Genomic DNA, 19,990 nt, shown 5'->3' on the forward strand with positions numbered 1-19,990 from the left:
GTAATAAAACACACAAAAGGGTTAGATGTACAAATCCGGTTGGTGATTTTGTATGAAGCTGAATTTTATAGGACATAGAAGTTTGAAAAAATTTAGAAATGTAAATAATAAAAGGTTAAGATAGCTATTTATTGAAAAACCTATTAATTTCATCATGAATTATATAATTAAAATCAAATTACAGGTCTGCAAATCAGGTACTATCAAGCTAACTACTACCTATGATCCTTTTACATTTTAACTCAAAAAATTTTAAGATTTAGTAATTTTAATTTTCCAAATTTTCTTGAAAAGAATTAATCAGCCTTATCCTTTAGTTTTTTTTTTTTTAATGCAGTTCTTTTTTTTTTTTTTAAACAAATGAACTGTTTATTTTGATGGAGCAGTCATCTATTGTATGACCTTTGATGATAGGACCCTCCATGGGTAATCATTTTTTTGGTCCATTGAAAAGAATGAACAGAAGCTGGGCTTGGTGACAGTCAGGCTGACCTTAAAAGCAAGATCCATAATAGCCAGATGAGATGAGAAACCCTGACTGGAACCCCCCAACCCACTCCCTCAGAAAAAGAATGAAGGAAGGACAAAGTATTGCCTTTCCTTGTTCATTGGCTCCTGGTGTTTTCATAGCATCTTAAGTGCCTGATTTCAGTGTTAACTTCAACAACAGTTACCAGTATTTATTTCAGAAGATGAATTGTGCTCCAAATAGCAGATATTAACAACTCGCAGTTCATTCCCAGGAACAATTTAAAGCAAAACATTGCCCAGGATTTATTCCTGTTGCATCCTGGGTAGTAACCAATTTGTTGCTGTTGGAACTTGAAACTTTTCTGCTGCAGTTTTTATAAGAGTGCTGTCATTGAGTTGGATAGACTTGGTCTGGTTCTTTTGGGTATAATGTTTATTTATTTTCAAGGTTTTTGTTTTGTTTTGTTTGTAATAAAGATTATAAAACAAAACAGAAAAACACTTAAAAGGGAGAAAGTTATCCCTGCAGGGAAGGAGGTGAAGAAGTGCTGGGCTTTTTGCTGAGCCGGAGGCAATTTAATGCTGTGTTCCCAGCACAATACTTAACACGGTTTGGAAACTGAAGAGCTGTGAATTTGATTTACCCCTCTTATCTGTTTACCTCTCATGAACCCTGCAGGGGAACTGGCATCTCTTAAAGCTCAGGAAGAAGCCAGGTACTGGCCATCACATGTCCAGATTTGCCCTAGGAATGCCTGCCTAGATAGTTGAAATGCTGCTGCTGCTGCTTCTGCTGCTTCTGCTTCTTCTGCTTCTTCTTCTTCTTCTTCTTCTTCTTCTTCTTCTTCTTCTTCTTCTTCTTCTTCTTCTTCTTCTTCTTCTTCTTCTTCATCATCTTTGTTCTTCCTTCTTCTTCCTCCTCCTCCTCCTTCTTCTTCTTCTTTCTTCTTCTTCTTTCTTCTTTCTTCTTCTTTCTTCTTCTTTCTTCTTCTTTCTTCTTTCTTCTTTTTTTTTTTTTTCTCTTTTGGTTTTCCAAGACAGGATTTCTTTGTATAGCCCTGGCTGTCTTGAAATTCACTCTGTAGACCAGGCTGGCCTGGAACTCAGAAATCTGCCTCCCAAGTGTGGGATTAAAGGCTGCGCCACCACTGCCTAGTGAAATGACACTTCTAACACAGACATGAAACCATGCTGTTTCCTTTGCGTTTAGAATTTCACTCTATTTTCCCTGAGCTAATGAGACACAGATCTGTAATATTTCCCCGTTCCCAATTTTCTAACAATAAAGAATATAGTACAGAGGAGAAAGTTTTTTTTTTAAGTCATGTTTTGTCTGGTGTGTATGTGCCCTTGTGTGTGCATGCGCGAGTGTCTGAAGTTGATAATATTTGGGTGTCTTCCACAGTTGTTCTCACCTTGGTTTTTGAGATATGGTCTCTCCCTGGCCCTGTAGCTTACATACTGGCAGGCCCAAAATACTCTAAGAATCTGCCTTTGCGGGGGGGGGGGGGGGGGGGGGGGGTGTTTAGGTTTTGTTTTCTTCAATACAGGGTTTTTCTGTGTAGCCCTGGCTGTCCTGGAACTCACTTTGTAGACCAGGCTGGCCTCGAACTCAGAAATCTGCCTGCCTCTGCCTCCCAGAGTGCTGGGATTACAGGCATGTGCCACCACCGTCCAGCTATACCTATAGTTTTCGATGGGAGATTTGGCTGGTTCCTTGAACATTCTATTCTCAGTATTAGAATAGTTAGAATAGACATTTGGAATGGACTCTGTTAGAGCTTCACAATAAATTTTATTTTCAGCAACAAATATATTTTATCACTTAAAAAACACAACCTAGGGCTTGAGAGACGGCTCGGTGGTTAAGAGCACTGACTGTTCTTCCAGAGGTCCTGAGTTCAAATCCCAGCAACTACATGGTGGCTCACAACCATCTGTAATGGGATCCGATGCCCTCTTCTGGTGTGTCTGAAGACAGCTATAGTGTACTCATATAAGTAAAATAAATAAACCTTTTAAAAAAAACTGCCTCTCCCCCCAAACATGACAAAGTTAGAAGTAGAGCAATCAGTTTTACATCCTCTGGTATAGCTCTGCCCATTGCCCACATGCAGTCCTGCCTCAGGACCTTGCATTTGGCCTTTCTTGTTCTCTTTTCTTTATGCCATATACTGACCCACATGTGTATTTGTTGGCATATGTACATATCATTGACTTGATTCTGCATATTAGAACATGTTTTTTTCTTTTTAAAAGTATGCAATCTCTCCTAATTCTTTACTGAAAATACTCTGTCTAGTTTACTAGAAATGTTTTTGGACCTAAAAGTATTGTTGCAGGATACAAAATCAATATTACTCCATATTAACAGTTTACTCTCTGAGAAAGAAGTTAGGCAAAATATTCCATTCAAATGTTCCTACCCCCATTAAGTATTTAGGAATATATCTAACTAAAGAAGTGAAAAATATCTACAGGGAAATTTTTATAGTATTTTTAAAAAAGCATAGAAGATTCTAGTTGATGGAGAAATATTTCATGTTCTTGGATTAGCACAGTTAATATTATGAAAATATTTATAGTACCCAAACTAATTTATAGAATAATATAATACCTGTCAACTCCCGTGTCACAGGCTTAGGGAAAAAAAAGCAATACAATAGTTTATATGGAACCAGAAAGACCACAGATAGCTAAAGCAATCCCAAGAAGTAAGAACAATGCTGGGAATGTTCCCCTATGCTTCAGATTATACCATACAGCTATAATGACCGAACAATCAGCAGAATAGAACGGAAGCCAGAAGTAAAATGGCCAAATCACAACCACTTAATTTTTGACAAAGGAGGCAAAAACATACATTGAATAAAAAGATAGGTTATTCAACAAATGGTACTGGTAAAATTGGAATTCTACCCACAGAAGAATAAAATTAGATACGTTATCTTCCTGTACAAAAATCAACTCAGAATAGATCAAGATTTAAAACCTGAAACACTAAAAGTTTTCAGAGAAAACAGGTGATGTTCTTTAAGATATTGGAGTAAACAAGAACTTTTAAAACAACACCAACAGCACAGGGACTAACCTCAAGTATCAACAGATGAGACTACATGAAAACTAAAGTTTTTCATACGACAAAGGAAACCATTAGCAGGGCAAACAGGCAGCCCACAGAATGGAGGACGATGTTTACCCGCTATTAACAGATGAGTTGAAAATGGAAATTTGGTATATTTTTCCAATAAAATTGAATATTCTTTATCTCTAAAGAAAATTGAAGTTAATAAAATTGGAGGGAAATTAATAGACTTAGGATGTATAATATTAACTGAAATCACAATCCCATTTCCCCTCCCCGTCCCCCGTCCCCCCTCCCCCCTTGTTTCTTTCTCTCTGGGGTTTTCAAGGCAAGGTTTCTCTGTGTTCCCTGTCTGTCTTGCACTTGGCTCTGTAGATCAGTCTGGCCTCAAACTCAATAGTTCCACCTTCCTCTGCCTCCTAAGTACTGGGATTAAAGGCACTGGGTGGTGTGGGTGACCTTAACCAGAATGCCCAACAGTGGGGAGATGGGTCCTCAAGATCCTATCCAGTAGTTAGACAGGGACCCCCAGTGGAGGCATGGGGGCATCAACCCACCTTCAAAATTTTTGGCCCAAAATTGTTCCTGTCCAAAGGAGATGTAAAGACAAAAATGGAGCAGAGACGGAAGGAATGGCCGACCAGTGACCAGAGTGCTACCTTAACTAACATATAAGGAGGTTGGAGTCTGCACTTCAGCATAACACCCGCTGTGCTCTCAGCTGTCCTTCCTTAGGGACTGCATGTATTTTAATAATACTCTGAGAAATAAAGTAAATACTCAGAAATGAGTTAGGCATTTCTGTTTTCATACTGGAGTATTATGGTAAAATTTTAGAAGACAAAATTGCATAACCACTAAATTAGGAGGGAATCTATAGCTGAGCTGGTAAGGAATCTTTAAGGACATGATCGAATAAGAGGGAAACTTGGGATGAGAGTGCCGGTACCGTGCAGGGGCTGTGGCTCTAATAGATGGTGTCGGGAGAGCTGTTAGCCACATAGAAAGTGATGAACTAGGACTTCTTGGTACACTCCATGTTCAAAGTTAACCTGTGATGAATCATAGGCCAAGATGTTGCTAAAAATCATAGAACTTCAAGAAGAATCTACAAGAGTAGATCGACATCGACATTCCATTAGGAAGTGCTTTATTAACTATGATGTTAGAAGCCCAAAACAAAGAGAAAACAGGTAAATTGGGCCTAATCAAAATAGAAAGCATTGGCATTTGAAAGGACACCATCGAAAAAGTGAGCCGATAACAGAACGAGAACATATCTTATTTGAAGTCCGTTGTTAACTGCACTCTTACAGCTTAGTAATACAAAGAGGTAACTCAGATGAGAGATGAGCAAAAGAGCTGACTAGGCGTTTCTCAGAGATCTGTAAGTCAACAGTGAGCACAGTGAGGAGATGCTAGGTCGGCATCTCGAGTCATCAAGGAAATGCACCACTGAAGCCCCGTGAGCCTCCCTCCATTACACAGCTGCAAGAGCAGACCGTAGAAAGTGTAGAAAAGGATGGAGACGGGTTGATACTTTCATACACTGCTGCTAGTAATGTAAAATGATGCAGCTATCTATAAAACAATTGAAGAATGCCTCATAGCTTAACTGTATAGCTACCATGTGACCCAACAATTCTGCCTCTAGAAATATACCTGATAGTAAAAACAGAAATTCACTTAATGAGTAGCATGTGAATGCTCACAGCAACTTTATTTATAATAGCCAGAAGTAGAAATAGCACAAATACCCATTTGCTAATGAATGATCAATAAGATGTGCTATGTCTTTGTAATAGAGTATTTAGCAATTAAAACTAAAGACATTTTTAGGACGTATTTTGCTCTGTTAAGACATAATATATTTGTAAATGACTTGGTGATTGCCACAGCCCTCACTTCATTTGCATGCCCTTTAGCAATGTACATGTACTGTCACTATGAAACTTGATAATGACAGTTTGTCATAAAGACAGCCCTGTCCTCACATAAATACAATACAATAAAGGCATTTATGCCAGGGAGGCAAAATTGGTCTGTTGGAAACTTATTGTTATTATGTACTTTATTAATAAACTATAAGGTTATTTTTATTATTTAAATAACTTTGTATATGTATACATATATGGCAGATGCCAATACCAGGTGTTATCCCCAGTTGTCAGTATGGGTATTCAGTCCTAATTCTAAACCAGAACTCAGTGCACAGTTTTTTGTGAAATCCGAGTCAGCAACCCAGAGATTAAGACAGGGCATGTTAATCCTCAAAGATTACCTTGAACTTCTGACCCATCTGCCTCCACTTCCCCAGTACTAGGCTTACATGTTTGTGTAATTATACCTGGCTCAAACAAGTTTTAAAGTCAAACACGGTAACCCAATTCAACCCAAAGATAACACTAGTTTGATACTTAAATGATGACAAGTGATGGTAAAGTATTAGGGTTTTGTGATTGCAATGTGTGTCTGTGAGCAGGGAGTTTTATGTACAGTCAAACACTTGTAAGTAACAACTGAATATGAACTGAGGTATTCAGGTGTTGTCATCTCCTGGGCACAGTGACATCTGCAGTGCAGGGTATATGTGCTGTGTGTTTAGAAGCAAGGCTGCAATGCAGTCCTCACACTTAGAAATAGTTGAATTGTTTTTTTCTGTGCTGAGCCATTGAGTCAGCTATAGAAACTTTAGTTCTTTCAGAGTTTGTAACATAATTTATTTAGTTGAAATATAAAAAAAAAGATTGATAATGTGCATTTCCTATACATACAATATATGCAGGACATTAATGTGTTGCTGTGTAGAGATTTCCTTTTGAAATTTGTAAAAATAATGGAAGGAAGTTGAAATACTTAACACTGATTTTTAAGGTGCCCATTGTATTGTGTAAGATGGTTAATGATTAATGGCTAATGTCCTTTCTGAACCAGCTGTCACCATTAGTGATGATCACACTGAGCTCTGCTTATCCCTTTAGGTCCCCATCTAATAATCAAAAGTCATTCAGGATCTCACTGCTCAGAGTTTTAAAATCAATTTAGTGCTTATGGACTATTTATGCAGCCAGCATTTTAAACATTGCTCTGTCTGGTGTGTAATTTACTGGGACATGCATTCTCATAGAATGGACTGATGACTGTAATGTATAACCATCAAGTGGACACAAATCACAGATGCAATAAGATTACAATTTATACTTTCTACATTATTTGTGCTGGTGAACAATTTCGTTGTCCTTAATACAACCGTTTTACTGTAATTGCTGTTTTTAGGCTCCTGGATTTGGCTTTGGAATTGCCATATCTGGTGGAAGAGATAATCCTCATTTTCAGAGTGGGGAAACCTCCATAGTGATTTCTGATGTGCTCAAAGGAGGGCCAGCTGAAGGCCAGCTACAGTAAGTGTGTGATCTCTCTGTCCTGTGTTGTGTCTCCTGTTCCTCCCCACACTCAACTGTTTTGGTCCATAGTCGTGGATCTGTTTTGTTAGTGATTCCAGACTATTTACATCCTGTGCTGTACTTATTTAATATTTCCCCTCAAGTGAATATACACTTAGCTTAAGAAATCTTTATCAATGGTGCAAGGAGGCGGCCAGGTAACTGTAACGGTTAAGGAGAGTGAAGGAGAACTTGTAACTAGTTTAGGTGGAACTAGCTTTTGAGGGCCTCTCTCAGGAGAGTCTGCCCTTTCTGCATACTATGGAGATTAGTGCAGTACAGATGATAAGAGGAGCAGGAAGGAGAAACTGAGACTATAATCAGAAGGATCCAAAGACATTTAGAAGGAGAAAGAATTAATGTTTAATGACAGTATCTCTGTTAGTTGGGTGACTTGGTGTCATTAGTGTTCTAATCCAGTTAGCTACTAGTGATCTTTTTGTTTGTTGTAGTGCCTGTTCTGTTCAGGCAGTTGGGGAAACACTGTCCTTTTCAAAAGGGAAAGGAACTGCTGTCTGTGATGGGCTGAGTTACCTGACAGTGACAACTGATGCTGCTTCACTCAGCACTGTCCTAAAGACAAGCAGGTTGATTAACCTGGCCTTCCACGAAGACTTTACAAAGGTCCTGTGTGCTTCTCATTAACGTGTTTTTCTCATGTTCTCTCCTCTCTTAGGGAAAATGACCGAGTTGCAATGGTTAATGGAGTTTCAATGGATAATGTTGAACATGCTTTTGCTGTTCAGCAGCTAAGGAAAAGTGGGAAAAACGCAAAAATTGTGAGTATCTTTTATGTTCAATTTAGTAGAAGCATCAACTGCTCTTGATACTTGCTTGGTATTTGATTCCCCCCTCCCCACTCTTTGAATCTCCCTTTCTTTGTTTTTAGAAAGGGTCTCTGTGGGTAATCTTGACTGTCCTGGAACTCTATATAGACCAGGATGGTCTACATTTGTGCCAATCCTTCTGCCTCTGCCTCCCAGGTGCTAGGATTAATGGTGTGGGACACCACACCAGCTTCTCCTTTAAGTAAGTTAAGTCAGTTCCAAAGTCAGGCATTGAGGAGTGTGAGTGCTTAGTCCTCTCCTGTGCTGTGTACCTAATCTAAGTTCAGATGGAAGTTTGCCTTTATAAAAGGAGATGGGGTGGAGTTTCATGGCTTAATGCTGCTGTCTCCTTTATGCTCTTACATTAGCCCGGATCTTGACAAGTTGTGTAAAAGTGCCTGTGGCCCTCCTTTCTGGTCTGAGCTTTGTTATATGTACATACACTGTAGCTGTCTTCAGACACCCCAGAAGAGGGCGTCAGACCTCAGTACGGATGGTTGCGAGCCACCATGTGGTTGCTGGGATTTGAACTCAGGACCTTTGGAAGAACAGTCAGTGCTCTTAAACGCTGAGCCATCTCTCCAGTCCCTGAGCTTTGTTTACAGGGAACACTTCTCCCTCCTTCTCTGACCCCACACCATCTACTACTACCTTTGTTAACTCTGATGTCTTAAGGAGAAAGAAGAAGCCAAGATTGTCTGAAAAAGAGTTGTTCAGGGTGCATTTTAAGTTACTCTCTTAAAGGCAGAGTCTGAGATTGCAGGAAGCACTGGCGTGCCCAGCTTATGCATACAGAGTATGACTTCAGTTTATGTATGCAGAGTATAGCTCGGTGCAGAGTGAAGTAGGTGAGACAGACAGGAGTGGGGGGGTGCGGGGAGAAAGCAGCTGTTCTTTTTCCTTTCTCAGCAGCACAGGGCTCGTCTTTTCCACATACTGGCTTCTCTTGCTACTTGTCCTCCAACTTCAGACATTGGTTGATTGTTTTCACCAAAAAGATCCACTCTGGCTAATCTGGATAGTAGGAAGCAGCAGTGTTTACTGTTGACTACTCAGCCTTAGAACATATTTAGCCATGAAAGAAATATAATTTTGAAGGAAGTAGCAAGACAAGATTATTAGGCATTTATCAGGCGGAGCAGATTTGAAGTAATTTAGGAGAGATTAAAGATTAAAGCTACACATCACACAGGATGGTAACCGACAAGGAAACCTCTTGGAAGTGGGTGTCATTGAGAACACACCCCAATAGTGAGGTTTTATTCACATACAGAGCTGGTCCACTTGATTTCTGAGAACATAAGAAAGAAGTATTAAGTAAATGAGACACAATGAAGGGATTTTAGAAGCGGGTTGGTCTAAAAGGACACTGACTAAAGCAGGCCGAGGAACTGAGACGTTCTTGAGTGATGAAAAAGCCCATATTAGGCAGTTTCATTGAGGGCACACGATGCAGATGAAAGGGCTGCTGAACAGCAGCAAGAATGAGTGTATAGCTGGCTAATCAATGAAAAGTCTCTTTTATTGTGTCAGAACATAGGCAAACGAGGGGAAGAAACCAGTAGATAATCATTTACAGGAGTCTGCAAGCGAAGCCCTGAGAAAACAGAAGCAGGTGGGGAAATCAGAAGTGAGCAGAAAGTTCCAGTGGCTAAAGGTGTCAGAAGAAGACAATGTTCCCCAAGAGGCTCTTGTAGGCCCCCAGGAGACCCAGTGTCCCAGTGTGAGGGAACCAGGCAGCTTCCAGGATTATAGAACTGCACATTCAGAAGATGCATATAGATCTGGAACTTAGAAACAAAGAAATAAGTGGACAGGGAACACTGAAAATGAATGCAAGAATGAGCTTACACTCATGCCAGAAGTTATAAATTGAACCAACACAGAAACACAAGGCAGTTTGTGTTGGGGAAGTATGCTGAGCTCATGAGCTCCCACCAAGTAAGTTGTACATTACTTTGTGATAAATAAATATATCACTTAGTAGTATGTTGGGACAGTTATAGATCTTTTTTGTGTGTGTTTTGGTGTGTGTGTGGTTGTGTTCCCCCCCCCCCCCCAGACAGGGTTTCTCTGCGTAGCTCTGGCTGTCCTGGAACTCTCTGTAGACCAGGATGGCCTTGAACTCAGAAATCCGCCTGCCTCTGCCTCCCAGAGTGCTGGGATTACAGGCGTGCGCCACCACCGACCTGCCAGTTATAGATCTTGATAATGATGCACTATCAAATTTTGATTAAGGAATTAAGTCAGGCTTGTGAGTTTGTTGTGGTTTTGGTTAAAAAGAAGTTCATAAGTCAGGCGGTGGTGATTTCTGAGTTCGAGGCCAGCCTGGTTTACAGAGTGAGTTCCAGGACAGCCAGGGCTACACAGAGAAACCCTGTATGGAAAAAAAAAATCCAAAAATTAAAAAAAAAAAAGAGTTCATAAGACGTGAAATGTTTAGAGTGTAGTCCTAATTCTTCCTTTTACACAACAAGTATTAATTCCCTGTAAGTTCCTGATTCTTATCACCTGGAAAATTGTTAGAAATTCTGGAAGGACTTAGTAAATTTACTATTTAGCCAGATCTGTTTATTATGAGAGTGGACAACAGCCATTTTGAAAATGTATTGGTTTGATGACTATATTATCTCCTATGTATTTACATATGTTAATGTAAGTTAAAGGAAATGTTTATTTCTCTTATGAATGTTTATCTCTCTTATTCATTTCATCATCTCTTTATTTGTAGACCATCCGAAGGAAGAAGAAAGTTCAGATTCCTGTAAGTCATCCAGATCCTGAAGCGGTGTCTGATAATGAAGATGATAGTTATGATGAGGACATGCATGATCCAAGGAGTGGCCGTGCTGCTTTAGTTAACAGAAGGAGCGAGAAGAGCTGGGCAAGGGACAGAAGCGCCAGCAGGGAGAGGAGCCTGTCCCCTCGCTCTGACAGGCGATCGCTGGCCTCCAGTCAGCCGGCCAAACCCACCAAGGTCACATTGGTGAAGTCTCGGAAAAATGAAGGTATCACTGACTCACTGTTCTCATGAGAGACTTAAAGCTAGACTTAAAGACTTAATAAGAAATACAATGGCCATATTATCTGTTTTTTCGTTTCTCTTTCTAGTCATATTCTTTGCTAAGAGTCAAATCCTGGCAAGGTAGACATTGGGATATTTTGGAACATTTTCTCAAATCATTTTGTTGAAGCAAACTTCTAGTTGAATTTTGGTTTTATTGGAACAGGAACAGCCAAATTCAATTATGCTGGCAAGAAATGTTGTACCAACACTCAATTGAAATGCTGTGTTTTTTTTTTTTACTGTTAGAATCAATAGTAGTATTGCCATGGAAATAAATCTAAGGGCTTACTTGAAGGGAGAGAAGGACTAATTTGTAAATGGAAGATTGATGTTCTTTTTTCTTTTTTTTTTCTTTCTTTTTTTTTTTTTTTTTTTTTTGGTTTTTTGAGACAGGGTTTCTCTGTGTAGCCCTGGCTATCCTGGAACTCACTCTGTAGACCAGGCTGGCCTCGAACTCAGAAGTCCATCCGCCTGCCTCTGCCTCTGCCTCTGCCTCTGCCTCTGCCTCTGCCTCCCAAGAGCTGGGATTAAAGGCGTGCGCCACCACCGCCCCGCAAGATTGATATTCTTAAACTGAATTCTCTACTCTCTCATGTCACCAAATTGTTAGCTTTTTAAATGGCTCTTGGATCTCTCTGGCTTGTGATTATGTAGGGGTCATGACTTAGGTTTTAAAAATGGTGGAGGAAGTGTTTTGAAGGTGGGCTTTGGTCTAACCTGCTCAGCGTCCTGGCCACCGGCAGCCTGCTCTAGGTGGTGCTCCTACCCTTGCACTTGGCCTTCACTTCTCCTGCCTGCCTCCCAGCCCAGAGCCACTCATAGAGTCCCAGCCTGGGGAGCACTGCTTCTCGGCTGAACTGTTAGACAATGTATTCTTTAGACTGTTGTAATTCTCATCTTTCTGAGGTTCACACTTCTCTTCATTTCCACCCTTCTACTTTTAACGCTCTCTCTAGTTTCTGTCCAAGAACTTTGCTTGTCTAGTGTAGCCAGTCTCATGTGTCCCCGGGACCTCACTGCATGGCTCAGGTCACCACTTCCTTCTCTAGTCCACATCAGAACAGCGTGCCCAACTTAGACATAGTCAGTTGTCCAGTAGGATTCCTCAGAGTCAGCCACACCTCAAAGGAATCAGTTTATTCTTGGCTTTTTGTGTGTGTGTGTGTTTGAAACACATATTTTTTTTTCAACTATATTCCTTTCAACCCAGTTCCTCAGTCAGGTAAGTGTAGATGATATAGTACTTTTCCTTGACATCTCTTACTTATATGATGAACATGTCCTAACTCCCAACATACTACCTTATTGTCTCACTTCTGTCTTTATCTATGGCTGTTCTTTTCCTGCTGCTGTCTGTCTCTTACGTGGACTTGGTCAGTTTTGTGACTGATCTCAGGGTCTGTCCCTTCCACTGAACTCTGTAGATGGTTTTCTAGAGGTTCCATCTTAATTGCTTCTATCTATCTGTGTCCGTTGTCCTAGATTTAGGGCTTCGTCACACCTGCCTGTTCTTTCCTTCATCCATGGTTGTATTTGTTTTGAATACCCCCAGTCTCCTGCACATAACACACTCTTCATTCAGGTTTAGTTTTAGTGTTTCTTAGGTGAAGTTTTAGCTTTGGTATTTCTTTCTAATTAAGGTCTTCTCTGACTCTGATAGATATGCATATTTGGTCCCATGTTTTGCACTAGTAAACTACTATGCATTAGTACTTTCTTGCACTAATAAATTACTATGATAACATCTTTTGCTCTGCTATGTAAGTTGCCAAGGTACAGGCCTATCTGATCTGTTTCTTTAATTTGTAGTGCTTGGACATAGTTACTATGTACCCAAAGAAATACCTAGAATAAAGGAGTAAACTGATATACAAGGAATATTTTGGCTTCATCCATATATTGATATTTATAATCTTATGTTTTGTTTGGAGACTGGGTCTCCTTGAGTAGCTCTGGCTGTCCTGAAATACTATGTAGACCAGGCTGGCCTTGAACTCACAGAGATTCAACTATCTGCCTCTCAGGTGCTGGATTAAAGTTGTGCATCCAGCCTTCTGTAACACATACAGACTCAGACACACACACACACACACACACACACACACACACACACACACACACACACACACACAGCTTTGGTTTTTTGAGATAGGGTTTGCTTGTGTAGCCTTGACTGACTTACAGCTAGTTCTGTAGACTAGGGCTGGCTTTGAATTTACAGAGATTTGCCACCCACCTGCCTCTGCCTCCCAGGTGCTGGAGTTAAAAGATGCACCATCCTCGCCCAGCTCAGTTGTAACCTTTTCATTGTGAATAAGAATATGTCCCTAGTCCTGTATTTCTCTATGATGAAATTGCTGTTTTCAAAGCACTTAACTTTGCCTGTCTAGCTCTCCCAATGTCATTACTCTTCCACTGTGGTACTAGTTCTGCTTCTGTGTGTATTCTTTGCATATTTACCTTACGTTAATCTGTAACTGAGATGGAACAAGTGCTGCAGGCTTCATACTTTATCCTACATTAAAACCTGTTTGTTCATCTTGACTTTTAAGTTTGGGTTTTCTTGAATTTTTTTTTTTTTTAAACATTCAAAGTCCTCCCTCCTATTTTTTTTTTTTTCACAGATCAAGAATGTTTCTTTTTCTGTTGACACAGGACTGGTTATAGCTTTTGTTTGTCTGTCTTACTGAGACAGTCTTCACTGTATGGTCTACATAGTCCTATCCTGTTTCTTCCAGTGAGTGTGAGCTTCACATGGGTGCTCTACCATACCAGGGCTGCCTTGCAGTTTTGTTTAATTTTTTTGTCATTTTTTAACTCCTTACTTACCCACAGATAAAATTACCATCTCATGAGTGTGTTGTAGGTTGCATAAGTGAGAGCACTGATATTCTTACATCTGTTAGTAGTAGGCTGTACTAAAGCTTTTGAGTTTCTTCAGTAGAGGTTTGTACACACCTACAAAGGGAAAGAAAACTAATAATTGATTCATAGCTGTCATCAAAAGCATTTTGGGACTTCAGAGTTTTTTAAGCCTCAAGCAATTCACTCCAAAGATTGTGTTCTTTAAATATTAGAAGAAGCCAGTATGTCATCACATAATCAAAAAAAAAAAAAAGATGGTTACATCTTTTAGGCCTTCTCCTTTTCAGTAAGATGGGAACAGTAAGATGGTGTCATTTCTTTGAACCATGTTTTATTTTGCTTCTTTTTGACTGCATACTTTTCAATGATTTAAAAATAATAGCTTTAGGTGCAGAGTGGTTCATAAGGAAAGTAATTTTAAATCTTACAATTTAAACTGTGCTTAATTATCTTAGGACCTTGAACTAAAGATATTTAACTGTATTCTTCCAGAATATGGTCTTCGATTGGCCAGCCATATATTTGTAAAGGAAATTTCACAAGATAGTTTGGCAGCAAGAGATGGTAACATTCAAGAAGGGGATGTTGTCTTGAAGGTATAGTTATATTTTATTTTATAATAAACTGAAATAGGAAACAAAGTTTAGAGTTATTTGTGTGTGAAGCAGTTTTGCTATAGAGAATAATCAGCATTTGTCCTGCCCCTATGAGGTATGGAGTTAACTTGAGAGAATTATTACTATAAATATATATCATTCACCAGGATTGAAGTTTTAGTTTGTATTCTGTTGTTTACTTTTCAACTTATAGCTTCTTTTCGGTTACAGATAAATGGTACTGTGACAGAAAATATGTCACTTACAGATGCAAAAACATTGATAGAAAGGTCTAAAGGCAAGTTAAAAATGGTAGTGCAAAGAGATGAGCGGGCTACCCTACTGAACGTCCCTGATCTTTCTGATAGTATCCACTCTGCTAATGCCTCTGAAAGGGATGGTGAGTATAGTTCTGCTTGGAGGGTCGCACTGATTTATATCTTAATGTATTCGGGGATTGAATATGTTTGAGTGGAATGATACTTTTCTACAGGAGAGATAACCTTCAATACTCTGAAATTGCATCTACTTTTGTGTGTGTGTTTGTGTCTGTTCTCTTGTCACTACACACAAATAATTCATTCACCATTGTAGTTCTGGTGATCACTGGAGATGATATTAATGTTTGAATCATTTTATGTGAAATATACTCTTAGCTTATTTATAATATTACTAGAATTCTTTAGTCATTTCATGGGAAATTTTTCTTTTTATTTACAGACATTTCAGAAATTCAGTCACTAGCATCAGACCACTCAGGTCGCTCGCATGACAGGCCTCCCCGCCGCAGCCAGTCACGATCTCCTGATCAACGTTCAGAACCCTCTGATCATTCCACACAGTCTCCACAGCAGCCCAGCAATGGCAGGTAAAAACAAAGTACATTTGGAGTTACTTATAAATAAAATTAGGAGAATTTTTTCTTCCATTATTTAAGATTGTGTCTATTTTTTCATCCTCAGTTTAAAACCTACATAAATAGAAGACAGTCAATTTTTTTTTCTTTTTAAAAACAAGATGCTAGGTAGTATATTTAATAGGCAGGAAGCCAAGGAAGTATTTGTTAGTGCTTACCTCTGGCTGGTAACACAGGAGCAGCTGTTAACAGTATAAAGTCTGTAGACATGGCTATGTTATACCTTATGGTCACTGGGGAAGAGAGTTTGTTCCTCACAAAATTCAGACTAGAAGCACACTATGACCCTCTTTCTGAATCTCTATCCAGAGGAGAAAAAGTGGTCATTCTTAAATACCTACAACTCTACATGGGTATAGGTTTTTCTTTACAGTGACTACATGAACAGCCAGCCTGTTTGTCACGGATATAAACACAGAGACAGAAATATGTAATAGAATAATTGCTTATTCAGTGAAAGGAGGTGCTCCGTCACTGTCAGGGACATAGACGTACCTGGGGTTATTCAGACAAAGACACTTGAACCTCACAGAAAGAGAGGAAAGACTGGGCAAGGGAAAGCAGTGGGGAGATGCTGTTGGAGAGTGCTCAGGATGATGATTGGAGTCCTCAGAAGTAAAACCTTAAGTCTCATCATCATCATGTACCAAATTGATATTTGAGGAGATTTAACTGTGGTCATTTCAAGTGATGTACATATAGCCAAGCAGACATATCAAGCACCTTAAATACATATAATTTTACTGTGACTATATCACATTAAAGAGAAGAGAAAAAATTCAATCTCATAGCTGAAGAGACAGAGCTAGAAAGAGTTGACTTGAGATTTATCTGAATGCAGATGTTACCCAAAAATTTCGGAAGTCACAGAAGTTGCTAAGAGAAATCATATGAAGAAGGGCCATGAACTAGACTTCAGAGAGTAGGAAAGTGAGCAGGCAAGAGAGAAGACTTGGGCTTTGGAAATGCTTATTAAAAACAGTAGTACCTGGGCTGGTGGGTTGTTCAGTTGGTAGAATGCTTGTCTGGCATGCATAAATTCCTTGGTTTCATGCTCCAAGTAGAACTACACATTAAAGGCTCATAATCCTAGCACTTTTGAGGTAGAGACAGGAAAATTTAAAGTTTAGGGTTATCTTAAATTATGTAATGAGTATATAAGTGTTACTATTGCTATGATAAAACACCATGGTCAAAGCAACTTGGGGAGGAAAGGGTTTATTTGGTTTACACTTCTACATTACAGTTCATCATCAGAGGAAGTCAAAATAAACTCAAGCACAGTAGGAACCTGGAGGCAGGAGCTGATGCAGAGGCCCTTGGAGGAATGCTGCTTCCTGGCTTGCTTCTCATAGCTTGCTCAGCCTACTTTCTTAGAGAACCCAGGACCACTAGCCCAGGAATCAGACCACCCACAATGGGCTGGGCCCTCCCCCATCATCACTAATTAAGAAAATGCCCTACAGACTTGTTTATAGCCTGATCTCATGGAGGCATTATCTCAGGTGAGGTTGCCTCTCACAGATGACTGTAACTTGTGTCAGGATGACATAAACTAGTCACATTGAGTTTGAGGTTAGCTTGGGACACATAAGACCATGTCTCAGGAAAAAAAAATACTGTTAAAGCTGTACATTTATAAAGCCAGTTGTCTTTACACAAGTAGCAACAGAGAATATTTGGTTGTCATTACATCTCGTTTAGCTTTTAGGTGTATGAACTCCATTTTTGGTATACTTCAAGCTTTGGGTTTATTATGTGAATCTCAGTCTTTATTTTGCTTGAAATGTTATTAAAAGGATTATTATGGTATATTAAATGCAAAATTGGTTTATTATTTTTAATTGATTTTTTTTTACCTGCTGTAAGCTATCTAAAGTCCCATGCCAGGTGGTGGTGGTGGCGGCGCACGCCTGTAATCCCAGCACTCTGGGAGGCAGAGGCAGGCAGATTTCTGAGTTCGAGGCCAGCCTAGTCTACAGAGTGAGTTCTAGGACAGCCAGGGCTATACAGAGAAACCCTGTCTCAAAAACTAAATCCAAAAAAAGAAAGTCCCTATCACCTTGAATGGCATTCTGCCGCGGCATTCTGATGGAGGCAGTGCTAACATCTCTGGTGGCTGCATGAGCGGGAGTCGTAACTTAGCACGTCCTTTAACCCAGAAACTGCTCAGAAGGAACAGTAGTCATCAGAATTTCACCATTACTTTGCATGTAAATAAATTCTGAATTATAGGAAGTTCTCTTTGTTTTCTTGTTGTTCTGTTTGTTACTTTAATTAGCATACATTTCCCAAGCATTAGGCTTACTCTGGTCCTTCTTTCACCTTCTACTGCCCTACCTGTCCTCTTTCCTGTAAGTTTTTTTTCTCCTCACACTAAAATCCACATGACTGAAAACATGAGATACTCATCTGTGAGTCTGTTTTATATGTCATTTAACATGATCTCCACTTCTGTCCATTTTCCTGTAGATGTCACAATTTTATTCTTTATGAGTGAATTAAACTTTATAGTGGGTGTAGGTGGGGGAGGGGGAGACAGTCTTTGACTTTATCCTCTCATCTGTTACTAGGCACCTGGACTGATTCTTAACTTGGCTGTTGTGAATAATGTTGGACTACAACCCTCTAGTTTATTTGGCTTTGTATCTGAAAGGGATTCAGCTAGTTCGTACAGAAGTTGTGTTTTAAACTTCTTGAGGCCTTGATGAATCTGCTGATTTCCATAGTGATTGATGGTTTTTCTTGTTTTGTTTGTGCAGAATTGGTGTGTTGTTGTTAAGCTTTTTTTTTTTTTTTTTTGGTAGCTATTATATATTCCTTTGAGTGTAAACTTTGTAAATGTGTAGATGGCATCATGTTGCAGTGCCAAAGGTTGAACACCCTGGATTTTCCTTTTTCCCTTTCCCTTGAATTGTGGCCACTTGTTTGTTTGTTTTTTTCCCCCTATCGTGTTGTCCTTATGGGATAAGGCCTCACTATGTGGCCACGCTGGCCTGGCTTCTCTCTCCTAAGTGCTGGGATTAAAGGTGCCCTACTATGCCCTATTCTTGTTGTTTCTTTACCATTAATGGTAGCCATTATAAGTGGAATTTCATTATACTATTATTTTGATAGAAAGTTCCTTTTGCTATTTTGGTCTTTCTAACAACTTGGCATCTGAAACCTCATTTTGAAAACTCCAATTATTATTAATATTAATTATCTTCAAATAATACCATGATGTCCTCTTCCCTTTTAGGAGCTTTAAGTATTTTTATATGTAATTCCAGTTCTGTGACTTTTTAAAATTACAGCCTTCCATTCCGTCTGAAGTGATGTCCACAGTCAGCTATGAACAGGGACAATAATGGAGGCATCTAAAGTAAAAGTAAAGTAAAAATAAGAACAGGGGAGTATTGGAAATGTCTCAAGTGAGAGCTCTGAAATCACTCATTTACATTTGTATTATACTCATTTATTCCATGGGCCAGGCAGCTCACTGGAGACCAAGACATTGACTCAGTTATGAAAATGACTATATTAAATAGAACATACCCTTTTTAATTGAAAGTAATTGCTTCTAAAGTAGTTGAAAGTACTGCTTTCAAAAAAAAAATTGAGTTTGTAACTGTTTTAAATATTCTTGTTACTACTGTTTGTTCCTCCTGAAAGAAATGCCTATACCAAACCTTGAGTTCAGGGGAATCTTTTGCTGACACGCTCATGACCCTGCCACATGTGGTGGGATATTATGTATATGAGCAAAGAAAGCATTGCCAACTTAAACTCTGATCTTGTGCCAAGATGCTGTATTTGGGGTCCGGGACTTATAACTGTGTGTTATAGTCCACACACAGCATTATAATTCTCTGAGAATCTTGAATTTAAATGACCAGGATGTTTTGTTGTTGAGGTAGTAGCAGTGTCAAGCACTGAGATGGCTCAGTGGGTAAAGCCCTTGCTGTGTAAGTGGGTTTCTCAGTTCAAATCCCAAGAGCCCATGTAACGTGGCGTCCTAGTTCTCCTATAACAAGGTGAGAGGTAGAGAGCAGAGTGTCCTCAGAAGTTTGCCGGCCAGCCAGCCTGGCATCCACATGGCACAACAACAAAGAGACCCATCTCAGACCAGCTGCAAGGAGAGCATGAGCCCAGTCCTTCCCAGCAGTTCAGCTGTGGATAAAATATTGAAATATGTGAGTTTATGGGAGCCATTCTAATTCAGTTCACCACAGAACATAAGAATTTCATTAATGTGTTATTTGTTATACAGTGTGGGGTTCTATAATGACATTTTTGTTGAAACACAGTTTAACCACATTCTTACCTCCATACCCTTGCCTGTCACCATCCTTCCTCCTTCTTGTCCCTTTCCTCTCCCCAAATCGTCTCCCTTCTTCTGTGATGTATATATTATCACTCTATGATCCCCATGTAAAAGATAGCATAGGGTGTTTTTCTTTATGAGATCGGCTTACTGTGATGATCTTCAGTTTGTCCAGCTTTCTGCAGATGAATCTTTTCATCTGATGAAATGATCAGGGTGGAAGGCATAATGATAAGCTTTTCTGCGCACTCAGAACCAAGATCGACAAAACACCAATGCACATAAAATAAACATTTCTGTAAAAAAAGTCAGTTTCTGCATATATGTAAAAGGTAACTATGAAAAACCTTATTTACAGATGAAGAAATGTAGAATGGTCCTGTTGCCCTTGAGAGAAATTAAGATCACTGTGAT

At 39.4% G+C, this 19,990-nt stretch overlaps 1 protein-coding gene across 5 annotated transcripts in view; it reads left to right on the plus strand.

Annotated features, from left to right (window-relative positions):
* Positions 1-19,990, plus strand: part of Tjp1 (tight junction protein 1) — a 76,413-nt gene that overhangs the window by 20,617 nt on the left and 35,806 nt on the right. For all 5 annotated transcript variants that reach the window (XM_052161305.1, XM_052161310.1, XM_052161319.1 and 2 more), the window contains exons 3-8: positions 6,833-6,957; positions 7,676-7,778; positions 10,558-10,834; positions 14,251-14,354; positions 14,586-14,754; positions 15,075-15,222. In XM_052161305.1, the coding sequence (XP_052017265.1) occupies positions 6,833-6,957; positions 7,676-7,778; positions 10,558-10,834; positions 14,251-14,354; positions 14,586-14,754; positions 15,075-15,222 (926 nt within the window). The remainder of the gene's footprint in view (positions 1-6,832; positions 6,958-7,675; positions 7,779-10,557; positions 10,835-14,250; positions 14,355-14,585; positions 14,755-15,074; positions 15,223-19,990) is intronic.

This window comes from Apodemus sylvaticus, chromosome 1 (assembly GCF_947179515.1).
Source record: "Apodemus sylvaticus chromosome 1, mApoSyl1.1, whole genome shotgun sequence".
Classification (NCBI taxonomy): Eukaryota; Metazoa; Chordata; class Mammalia; order Rodentia; family Muridae; genus Apodemus; species Apodemus sylvaticus.